The 10,415-nt window shown below is 32.3% G+C and overlaps 3 protein-coding genes and 2 non-coding genes across 6 annotated transcripts; 3 read left to right on the forward strand and 2 right to left on the reverse strand.

The window, feature by feature from the left end:
* The first annotated feature begins 15 nt into the window (after positions 1 to 15).
* On the forward strand, positions 16 to 4,523 carry LOC117214355 (serine/threonine-protein kinase PINK1, mitochondrial). The gene is made up of 7 exons (XM_033460416.1): positions 16 to 353; positions 1,351 to 1,631; positions 1,709 to 2,241; positions 2,396 to 2,518; positions 2,614 to 3,028; positions 3,326 to 3,424; positions 3,497 to 4,523. Exons 1-7 carry the CDS (start codon positions 218 to 220, stop codon positions 3,749 to 3,751), a joined length of 1,842 nt encoding a protein of 613 aa, XP_033316307.1. The 5' UTR covers positions 16 to 217; the 3' UTR covers positions 3,752 to 4,523.
* Positions 4,524 to 4,682: 159 nt separating this feature from the next.
* LOC117214362 (leucine-rich repeat-containing protein 34-like) lies at positions 4,683 to 7,670 on the forward strand. Its single transcript, XM_033460440.1, has 10 exons — positions 4,683 to 5,337; positions 5,415 to 5,547; positions 5,620 to 5,754; positions 5,846 to 6,079; positions 6,140 to 6,369; positions 6,438 to 6,603; positions 6,660 to 6,902; positions 6,962 to 7,043; positions 7,107 to 7,355; positions 7,436 to 7,670. The coding sequence occupies exons 1-10, from the start codon at positions 5,141 to 5,143 to the stop codon at positions 7,642 to 7,644; spliced, it is 1,878 nt and encodes a 625-aa protein (XP_033316331.1). The 5' UTR covers positions 4,683 to 5,140; the 3' UTR covers positions 7,645 to 7,670.
* A 36-nt stretch (positions 7,671 to 7,706) lies between these two features.
* Positions 7,707 to 9,604, reverse strand: LOC117214359 (titin-like). 2 transcript variants are annotated; one of them, XM_033460422.1, is made up of 3 exons: positions 8,753 to 9,604; positions 8,231 to 8,599; positions 7,707 to 8,160 (listed from the first exon to the last, which is right to left on the reverse strand). In XM_033460422.1, exons 1-3 carry the CDS (start codon positions 9,095 to 9,097, stop codon positions 7,804 to 7,806), a joined length of 1,071 nt encoding a protein of 356 aa, XP_033316313.1. In that variant the 5' UTR covers positions 9,098 to 9,604; the 3' UTR covers positions 7,707 to 7,803. The 2 variants fall into 2 exon arrangements, with proteins under 2 accessions (XP_033316313.1, XP_033316312.1); XM_033460421.1 differs by having other exon boundaries at positions 7,710 to 8,160; positions 8,231 to 9,592.
* A 334-nt stretch (positions 9,605 to 9,938) lies between these two features.
* On the forward strand, positions 9,939 to 10,010 carry Trnam-cau. Its single transcript has one exon. It is a non-coding gene; the product is annotated as a tRNA-Met (tRNA).
* Positions 10,011 to 10,312: 302 nt separating this feature from the next.
* Trnak-cuu lies at positions 10,313 to 10,385 on the reverse strand. The gene has a single exon. It is a non-coding gene; the product is annotated as a tRNA-Lys (tRNA).
* Positions 10,386 to 10,415: the final 30 nt, after the last annotated feature.

Consider the following 10,415-nt stretch of genomic DNA (forward strand, 5'->3'; position numbering starts at 1 on the left):
GTGACACTCCGATAGAGTTCGGCAGCGCAGTGCGAAAGCGACAGCGGCAGGGGAAAGGGGTGATTTTGCTGAAATTGTTCAATTCTTGTCTACGCAGTTAATCGAGGATCTTTAAAAAAGGATCAAATTAATAACAACGAGTCTGCCTTCGGTGGTGAAGGTTTACTTTTCTTGGGAGCTAGCCCGCTGGGCTCTCTCGGCCCAAAAGCGCGGAGAGATGTCGATTCGGACAGCAGTCCATCGTTTCGTACAAAATGGTCGGGCTCTACTGCATTCATTCAGAAATACCGAGTGCTTCTACTCTAATTTCCATCAAAGGAACTATCACGACAAGATACACGTTGTGCAAGTAGGTGAGTTCCTTCGAGAAATTTATTCCTGCAGGATGGTCGACTGTTGTCAAAGGACCTTGACACAGTTAGTAACCAAAACAGAAACTGTTGATTGATTCAACATATTTTTTTGACAATTTAGGTATCTTTGTATATGTATATTGTATTTCATATTAGAAGTTATGTTAATTACGTTTCAGTATATTTCCAGTTTTGAGGTTATTTAACCATCATATACATGTATTGGTTTGACGGATAAGTCTTAAATACTTTCTAGTATGAGTTATAAACTGTATTTTAATATCTTGCAATAATATAATTAAACCAAATATGCACTATTCTATTCAATAATCTTCTGCCATCTTTTGGGTAGTGGTATTGTTCCATCTATATAGAATTACTGTTGTTTCTGAGCATATACATGACCTCAGGAAGGTTTAAAACTTATCCACATACCAGAGCTTTTTAGAAAATTTTTCTGTGTAAATAAATAAATGGATAATTTAGAAGTCAATCAGTGTAAGTCAGATTTTCATTTATATCCTGTCGTTATAGAAACTTTCGATCCAGTTCAATTTAATCATCATAATACATTTTCTAATTTAGTTATTATAATTTTTATTATATAGTTATTATAATTGTTAATTAAAAGTTTTGGTGCTATAAAGACATTTACAAGATGCAAATTATTTTTTATGGAAGACTGACTTACAATGATTGGCTGTTGAATTCCCTAAATAATTATTTATTTTCTATGATTGTCTCTGTTGTATACAAAATTTTTATATTGACTAACTATGGATTAACTTAGGTAAATTCGATATGAAGATATGAACTAAATTTGTATCCTAAAAAAGAACATGAATTAGAAAAAGAAAATTTTGGCAAATTGTATTATAGTCCAAAAGAACAGTGTGTCATTGTGGGATTAGGTTGTATAGATGAAATAGATGAAATATCAAAATTTTGGAATGTATATAGAAAAGTTAAAGCTTTACCTTTGTCAATTTTAAAATAGGCAAGTCCCAGGGCTGGTTGCCCCAGGGTAATAGCAATGTGTCCAGCACAGGAAAACACCTTGGTTATTTGGGGGCCCATGCTCGACGAATCTTTGTAGATAACATCTTGAAGCGAGTCACTAATAGTTTAGCTGCTGACTTGCGTAGAAGAGCTGCTAGTAGATTGGTCTTTGGTGGAGACTCAGCTCCTTTTTTTGCTTTGGTTGGTGTGTCATTGGCATCTGGCACTGGAATATTAACAAAAGAAGATGAATTGGAAGGAGTCTGCTGGGAAATTCGGGTAAATAACAGTTTATTTTTATGTTCATTTGATGAAGAAAACTTAAGAAAAACTTTACATATTAAAAATATTTATAGGAATCTGTATCAAAATTGCAATGGAACACGCCACAAAATGACAAAAATTATGAAACAATCGAAAACAAAGAGAAAGTTGTTAGTTTAAAAGACTTTATAATTGGCCCTGCAATCGCGAAAGGATGCTCCGCGGTTGTTTACTCGGCAAGATTTAACGATTCTCCAAGTACTGAAAACCAGATAAACATCGACGATAAAACAAAAGATATAACTTCATTTCCATTGGCATTAAAAATGATGTTCAATTATGATACCGAATCGAATGCGTTGTCTATTCTGAGGTCCATGTATCGGGAAACTGTACCAGCCAGAAAATATTTACAAAACGAGGAATTAGCTGACTGGGAAATGAAAATGGTCGAGAGGAAAACCAAGCTGCCTCCGCATCCAAATGTCGTAGCGATGTATTATGTCTTTGCTGATAGAGTACCAGTGTTACCTGGTTCTTGGAGAATGTATCCGGATGCATTACCCGCACGCATCAACCCTCAGGGATCTGGAAGAAACATGAGCCTATTTCTGCTAATGAAAAGGTTTCTGATATTCCAAGAAATAACTTTTCGATTCTCTCTCGCATGATTCTCAAAATTAAAATGTTACATAATTTTCATAAAATTAGAATCTCAGATAATTCTCTCAGGATTAGAATCTCAGATAATTTAACTGTTCCTTTTTTTTCAATTGCAGATATGACACTACGTTGAAACAATATTTGAGCAATCACAACTTGAATATGAGGGAATCAATACTACTGCTGGCTCAATTACTGGAGGGTGTAACTCATTTGAATGTACATGGCATTGCACACCGGTAAACTAATATTGTTTGTTTGATCAGAATGTCGTTGTATTATGTTTCAGATTATATCATGTTTCATATATACCATTTTTGTTCTAAAAATGCAGTGACCTGAAGAGTGATAATATTCTGTTAGACTTGTCAGAAGAAGCAGAGAATTGCCCATCTTTGGTAATCACAGATTTTGGATGTTGCCTAGCGGATAAACGTCATGGGTTGTACCTGCCTTACAACACTCATGATATCGACAAAGGCGGGAATGCAGCTCTAATGGCGCCGGAAGTAATTACAGCAGAACCTGGTCCATTTACCAGTATCAATTACACAAAAGCTGATCTTTGGACAGTTGGGACCATAGCATATGAAATATTTGGTATGAAAAATCCGTTCCATAGCGACATGGAAGGGACTTCTCTTAAAAATCACAATTATAAAGAGACAGATCTGCAACCTCTGCCTAACCATATGCCAACTATTATTTCTGCACTCATTAAGAATTTATTGTCGAGGAGCTTATATAAGGTATTTACAACTGAATATATTGCATATGTATTTTAAAAGTGTGTCATTACTCAAAATAATTCAGTCCTGTGTTAAATAAATATCAAAACCATGGAAGGAAGATTACAAACTAATATTTACTCATTGTTTCCTAAAGTCCGCGTTTAGCTGAATAATGTTATATAGTTTAATATTTATATATAATATAATATTTTTTGTAAACTTCTAGATATTTTCTCACTTTTCTTGAAAAATCTGTTTGAGCCATGTTACTTTTGAAGTATATATACGATATTTTTAGCAATATTTGTATTTCAGAGACTCGACGCGGAAACTGCAGCAACCATAGTACAATTGCACTTATGGGCACCGAGCACATGGTTTAGGAGCGAATGGAAATTGCCATCAACTAATGAAGTATTATTTTTACATTCCTAAATTAATTTTTAAATTTATATGAACTCCATTATATTTTTATATTTTTTGTAGATTATGCAATGGCTTCTGTGCTTAACTACAAAAGTACTTTGCGAAGGGCGAAATTCCATGTTACAACTACCAGAAGTACTGGAAAATGAGAATGTCCAGGAAGACAGAAAACAGAATTCTTATAATAGATCTTTTTCCACAAAATCTTGTGGAAGACGTACCATGCCGGAATATCAATTAATCGCTAGTTTCCTTGGTAGAGTAACGCTTGGCAACATTAGAACTGCTTTAAAATGGATACAGCAGAATGTATAATATACTTTTCCGCGAAGAGAATGAAAAATAATAAGAAAGAAGTATTTTAACGCCTGCATATCGAAGGACACAACTGTTCTGTTATTTATCGGTTGAAATGAAAATCACTGAAATAATTTTATATATTTGATTTTATCATATATTATCGTTAATACGTTCCTCAGTTGTCTTTCCTTATATTAATTTATTTTTGATACTGTAAGAGGCACGAAAGAGTCATATTTGTGATTGTATAGATTATTTCGCTGTAAAAAATAGACCATCGGATGTTATCGAGAAGATATGGTGATTTTTGTGTGATTGACGTGCCTTGTAATTAAACGATATTAGAAAGTATTGTAAAACTTATTTATTTTTGGCAATTTTATTGTATTCATCTTATTTGTCAGAAATAAATAAATCGATAAAAGAACTTATTGTTTAACGTGCATAGAGGGCAATCTTTCAACTCAAAAGTAGTTTGCTCTGTGTTCTAAATAATTCTTTTAACGCTCACTGTGGGATACTACGACTGTATTGACACATGATAATTTTTAAATGGGTTTTATAAATCAAACAAGACATTGCTTTTTGAGTTCGAAAGTCTCGTGCAAAATGAAGCAACAAGAGAAATCAAATATCAAGATAAAAATATTGTTTTTTATAAATATTTTCAACAAATCAATTCATTACAAGATAATAATTCAGACAGACTTAATTTTACAGATGATGTGTGCAAATTTCAATACTGTAAACAATTGTTAAAGAATAAAGCTTGTATTTAGTATTTGTAGATGTAATTAAGTAGCTTTTTTGGGCTTCCCGCATATCTGCATTTTATATTTCATTTCTTCAAAGTCTAAGTTTTTAGATTCCGCCAAGATTTTTAAATATGATAAGTATTCTTCAAAGGTTAGAGCCCTTTTGCGAAATTTGAAAAAGGCAAGACCAGTGTCTGTATTCGTTAACGTAACCATATCGAGTATACGAGCAGAAATTAACCATTTGTCACTTTGTGATAATGGTAATAGATCAACGTTTTGCTCAAAAGAAATTTGGTCCATTTCACAATATGCTAATTATAAAATAAATATCCATATCGTAATTGTTATGTTTTATTTTGATATGGATACTGAGCTCAAAGAATATTGTATTTTTTTATATTTACCCCTGAACATTTCATCTAGTGGAACAATTTCTGATTCATTCTTTTTCTTGAGAAAAAAATCATCTGTCATTTTTTACAAATTATAATGTGATGACTTGTTGCAAAATTTTTTACGAATAGGAACACAATGAATGGCTTCACCTGAAGTATAAACATTTCAACTACCATCTTTACTATATATATGTAAACGTAATTTTTAAGAAACTTTTCTCTGAAAAATTAGTAGGTATTAGAATTGAATCATGAAATTCAATAAATATCAGTGTCCACTCTCGTGCACAGATTGTGGAAAAGTTAATGTATTTAATGTATTGGAGAGTGTAAAACCTCCTTATTTTCATCAAATCTCATTATGTTTCTTCAAATGCTTCTGCAAAACAATTTGCAGTACAGAGAAAATACTTAATATGCGTGGACCTCTTGTATATGAGAAACTTGGGTGAGTAAAAATAGAAATTATCATTTAAATTTTTCCTAATTATCCAATTAAATTTCATATTTTCTATACAATTGTAGGAGACATCTTCAAGACATAGACATCCCGGTTTTATTAATTTTTTTGAAGGAAAATCAAGATATCACTCATCTTAATTTGGCCAGCAATAATATCTCAGATACTGGTTTCATAAATTTGCTTGATCATCTTCTTGTAAGGTTAAATATCTTTTAAAAAAAGAATTATTATTAATATATGTATTCTGAACACAATTCTTACTATCAGTTATATAAAAATATTCAAGAATTGGATGTTCAAAATAATAATATTGCCAACTATGGAATTGATTACATGCTTGAATGTGCAAAGAATTTAGAACTTAGAAATCTTAATTTGAGAGGAAATAAATTTGTTGACCAGGTAAAAGATATTTTTTATGTAAATAAATAAATATATGAATATTTTACGATTCCAATTTATTAATCAAAATTCAATTAATTAATTCTTACAGAATACAAAAAATATAGCACTCTTTTTATTAGAAAATAAACATATGTGCAGTTTAAATATTGCAGATGTAAATCAGACAGCTTCTGATTTAATATATTTCATGATGGTTTTGAGCTCAGACCAAGAAGTCTCTAATGAAACTTTAAAAAGTTTAGACATCAGTGGACCAAATCCGGGGTGCATGTATTATTTTGATTCTGCTCATTTTGCAGATGTCATTGGTCACATGCTTAAAGTAATTTAATATTTCTAGCTTTCTTAAATTTTCTTATTTTAATCAAGATTTTTTTTACAGTATAATACTACCCTGAGAGCATTACATTTACAAAAATACAACTTTAGTTGCCATAATATTGAAATCATGATGTCCAATGCAAAACACAATGATTCATTGCATTTGTTGGATTTAGGCTGTAACAATATCGGTGATCATGGTATTGATCATATCTCTGCATGGTTGACAAAGAGACCAGCCTTAAAAACCCTAATTTTGTGTAAGAATATCATAACTGATCATGGTGCAAGGTATTTATTTAACTACAGAAAAGTTTTTTCCAAGAATAAGTATTTCTTTTAATTGTAGTTATCTTTAGGAGTTTGAGTTGTGCTATTCCTTTTTCGAAACTTCTGTTTCTCGATATTTCACATAATAAAATCACTGATGATGGAATAGTGAATATCTTATACACGCTGAAGAAAACTCCTTTGTTGAGACAGTTAAGGATATTTGGCAATTGCATTGGTCATCAAGCTGCAAAGGTACTTGTAAAAGTATGTAATGGTCAGAATAATTTATATGTCATAATCATTTATAGATAGTTAAACGAATGTTGATATCTCAAGTGTTGGATCAGAAAAATATAGATGTCAGACCATATAAAGTGGATCTTTGGTGGTATTTTGCAAGATATGAAGAAGATTGTTGCAAAAAAGACTATCATGATGTTCCCTATCATCTTTCTTCACAACCACCAAGGACTATTCCTCCAACAAGACGTTCTATTAGAAAATATTATAAATATACATATTCGATTGCAACTGAATTTAAATTGCAACATGTACGATTTCCTTATAATTATTTTTTATGATAAATTTATTAAAAACTACTCTGTTTTAGTCGGCTGTAACCTTCACTTCTACAGCACTAGGCACAGATCATGCAAGAGACTGTAAATGTTGTTATTGCTTCAAATGCGAGGGTAATCAAATAACTGTTTTCTGTTTTCTTTAATGAGAAACGATTTGATTAAGAATTTTTTTAGTTCCCTATTACGATAAACAATGTAAAGGAGCTGACCATCCAGATACTTGCACTTGTTGTAAGTGTAAGGGAGATGAAAGTAGTGACTGGTCTATAAATAAATCAGTTTTAAATAGAATTGTATCTCCTTCTGATCCTATGAAGAATATTGAACATATCTTAAAACGAGTAAATTCTATGACCAAGAAAGATATCTCAAGGTGGTTTAATATTAATAATGATATCTTAGAAGAAGATTTTAAACTTATTGGTAATATGAAATAACAAATTTACATTATGTATATCACTAAGGTGGTATATAATTCATAATGATCTTTTGTTTGAAATTAGATCCAAACGGAAGAAAAAGCACAAAAAATACTACTTTATGCAAATGTTCATGGATGCAGCTAAGCACATCAGTATTACAGAAATATTTGCAAAAATCCCCTTCAAAGGACTTAGTTATTATACCTAGAGATGACTTTATTTACCTAAACAGTATGTGCAAAAATGTTTGTACCAAAACTTCTTCATTAGTTTACTGTTCAAATGTTTAAATAAAAATAAATAATTGTCTACAAAGGTATAACAACAAAAACTATCTGATTTTAAAAGTCCATTTTATTAATTATATACTTTCACACATATAGATTGAAGATTTGAAAGATATAAAAATAAAAAATACAATGAATTTGTTTACATCTTGTATAAATGTTTTAAGTTCTAATTATTTGCTTTTCCTGCTTCTTTGTGTCCTCTTTGCTACTTCTTGCATTGCGTCGACCGTCGATCAACATAGCTTTGCCTTCTTCCTGCTTGGTCTCTGCTTCCTTTTCTGGTGACAAGTGACTGGAATCAGCTTCACGGGGTGTTTTATTGATCTGTAGCAGATCATGTGTTTCAGAAGCAACTGGACTGCCAAGAAGATTGTGTTTCCTTGCTAGAGAAGTCTCTGGATGCATATGGTGTATTCCTCTAAAGTTTAGAGCTCCGTGAAGATGATGATCGTAACCATAAGGTGGAACCATGTTGATAACAGTTCTTGTTTTACCTTGTGGTGCTGTTTTTACATCCTGTAATCAATTAACACATATTAATTATCATATTAAACGATCATTTCATTGTTTGCTATTTACTACTTACACTTCCATGAATATGAGGCATCATTAAAGATGATCTATGTTGAAACGTTGATGTATAGGGCATGATAGGCATTGGCATCATGTTCATAGCCATTGGTTCAATATTCTGACAAGTACACTCAGTCAGTGGTCCATGGAGATGAGTGTAAGGAACTTGGACATAAGTGGCATGTTCAGGTTCAGAGATAAACATCAACTGTTCTTGATATGTAGGGACGTAAGGCACCACAGTGAAAGTTTCCTGGGGTACTGGTAAAGGTTGTGGATACTTCTCAATACGCATAGGTTTTGACTTCTCTGTGACAGTTTCAACTTCTATTTCAGGTGATGGAGTTGGTTCTGGCTTTGGAACTGTCTGGGGGACTTCAGTCTGTTGGGTAGACTGGCTTGCAGAACACGGTTGAGAAGAAGGTTGAACAATTTGTACAGTGTGAATCGGTTGGATCATTGGCTGAGGAAGGACCACTTGAGGTAGAGATTGGAAAGTTGGCTGGATCATTTGTTGAGGAACGACTATATTCGCTTGAGGTAAATTTTGAGGAGCAGGTTGAATGAAGTTCAGAGCTTGGAATGGCTGAGGAACGGACTGAGCCTGCACCGTCAGTGGAATATTCTGAACAAGATTATCGCTCAAAGCAATCTGCGGTGATGTTGGATCTATTTGTAGACAGAATGCAGCTTTCTTCGTCCTACCCTTCTCTTCATCATTTTCTTCAATTTTCAGGTCTTCCTTGGTGGTCTCTATCTTCGTATCTTCTGCCAGTGATTTCTTCTCAATGGCCTTGCGTGCTGGTCCGGCGTGGATTAAAGTGACACCCACCAAAACGAACAAGAGGCACGTGTTGAACTTCATTGTTGTTTCCTTCATAATTTAGAAACTTCGATTGAGGCTCGTTCAATCGAATTTCATTTTTATAGGGATCCCATGTCGCGTGAATTCTATTTGAGGTCATCGCGACGAACGTATGATATTGTTGAGTGCTGACTGGGAATTTTTTCGCTATATGTTTCGTAAAAATTTGGACATGACCTTTTTCAATGTAAAGAAATAAATTGAATATTAAATTTTCATTAATATATATTTACATATATATCTTATATAGTGGAATTAGATTTAAAATTAAGTTTTCTATTGATGCTCAAATGTGTATAAAATTTATAATAAATTAATTGGATTCACATAAAAATACTTTACATATGAATACCTTTTAGCGGGTCTCCTTACGACATTTAAATAATATTAGTTAGCAGATGTCAATATATTATTTAAGTTAAATAAATATGATAACTCTAATTTATTTATCAGATTGTAAACGTAATTACACGCATTTCGTAATGAACCGCCTTTTTTTTTAAAGCACTCGTTTCGCATAATTTGCAAAAGCATAATTCGTAAAATTATTCGCAAGACTGCAAATTGTAGTGAATGTGGGTCAGTTAGCGTAAACGCAACTGCGCTTTATTTTGCTGAATCTACACATGCTTTACTCGAAATCGTCCCAGTTAACAGAAGTATCTTTTCTTTTTTTACATTCATTTGAGTTATTTCTTATAATTATTGTAATTCTGATAATTTTGTACAGCATAATAACAGAGTAAATTAAGTTCTAAACCCTCTATACTATTATTAAAATATAATAAAAAAATGCTTTTTTAAAATAAAATTAATATGAAGATGGAATTGTAAAATGAGGAAGAAGCATCGTAAGAGCAGAGTGGCGCAGTGGAAGCGTGCTGGGCCCATAACCCAGAGGTCCGTGGATCGAAACCACGCTCTGCTAAGAAGTACAATGTAGAAGGAATGATAGTGTGTACTGACTTTTTACATTTTATATATTTTTTTAACAAAAAACATTTCTTTAAAATCATTCGGATTTTAGATTAGTTAAATACATTTATTTTATTTAAATATAAAGGATATAATAGCTCATGAGTCACTCTATGTAGGTAATCTATCAAAATAATTGATAACACGTTTAAGATGAAAATGGTACGTTACAATTTCGCGAGTTATGTATTCACTTATTCTTTTGTTTTATAAAAAATATTGTTATTTATCATAGAAAAACAAAAAAAATATATTCGCCCAACGTGGGGCTCGAACCCACGACCCTGAGATTAAGAGTCTCATGCTCTACCGACTGAGCTAGCCGGGCTTCTGAGTACGTGCTGCAGCTTTGTACAGA

Source organism: Bombus bifarius, unplaced genomic scaffold, assembly GCF_011952205.1.
Source record: "Bombus bifarius isolate JDL3187 unplaced genomic scaffold, Bbif_JDL3187 scf7180000009200, whole genome shotgun sequence".
NCBI classification, from domain to species: domain Eukaryota; kingdom Metazoa; phylum Arthropoda; class Insecta; order Hymenoptera; family Apidae; genus Bombus; species Bombus bifarius.

Excerpts from the sequence above, each read along its gene's own strand:
- LOC117214362 (XM_033460440.1), top strand. The coding sequence starts at position 5,141 with ATGAAATTCAATAAATATCAGTGTCCACTCTCGTGCACAGATTGTGGA. Across the intron at positions 5,338-5,414 it reads CTTGTATATGAGAAACTTGG|GAGACATCTTCAAGACATAG; the intron begins GTGAGTAAAAAT and ends ATACAATTGTAG. Across the intron at positions 6,080-6,139 it reads TCATTGGTCACATGCTTAAA|TATAATACTACCCTGAGAGC; the intron begins GTAATTTAATAT and ends TTTTTTTTACAG.
- LOC117214355 (XM_033460416.1), top strand. The coding sequence starts at position 218 with ATGTCGATTCGGACAGCAGTCCATCGTTTCGTACAAAATGGTCGGGCT. Across the intron at positions 2,242-2,395 it reads CTATTTCTGCTAATGAAAAG|ATATGACACTACGTTGAAAC; the intron begins GTTTCTGATATT and ends TTTCAATTGCAG. Across the intron at positions 3,425-3,496 it reads AATTGCCATCAACTAATGAA|ATTATGCAATGGCTTCTGTG; the intron begins GTATTATTTTTA and ends TATTTTTTGTAG.
- LOC117214359 (XM_033460421.1), bottom strand. The coding sequence starts at position 9,097 with ATGAAGGAAACAACAATGAAGTTCAACACGTGCCTCTTGTTCGTTTTG. Across the intron at positions 8,161-8,230 it reads TGCCTCATATTCATGGAAGT|GATGTAAAAACAGCACCACA; the intron begins GTAAGTAGTAAA and ends AATTGATTACAG.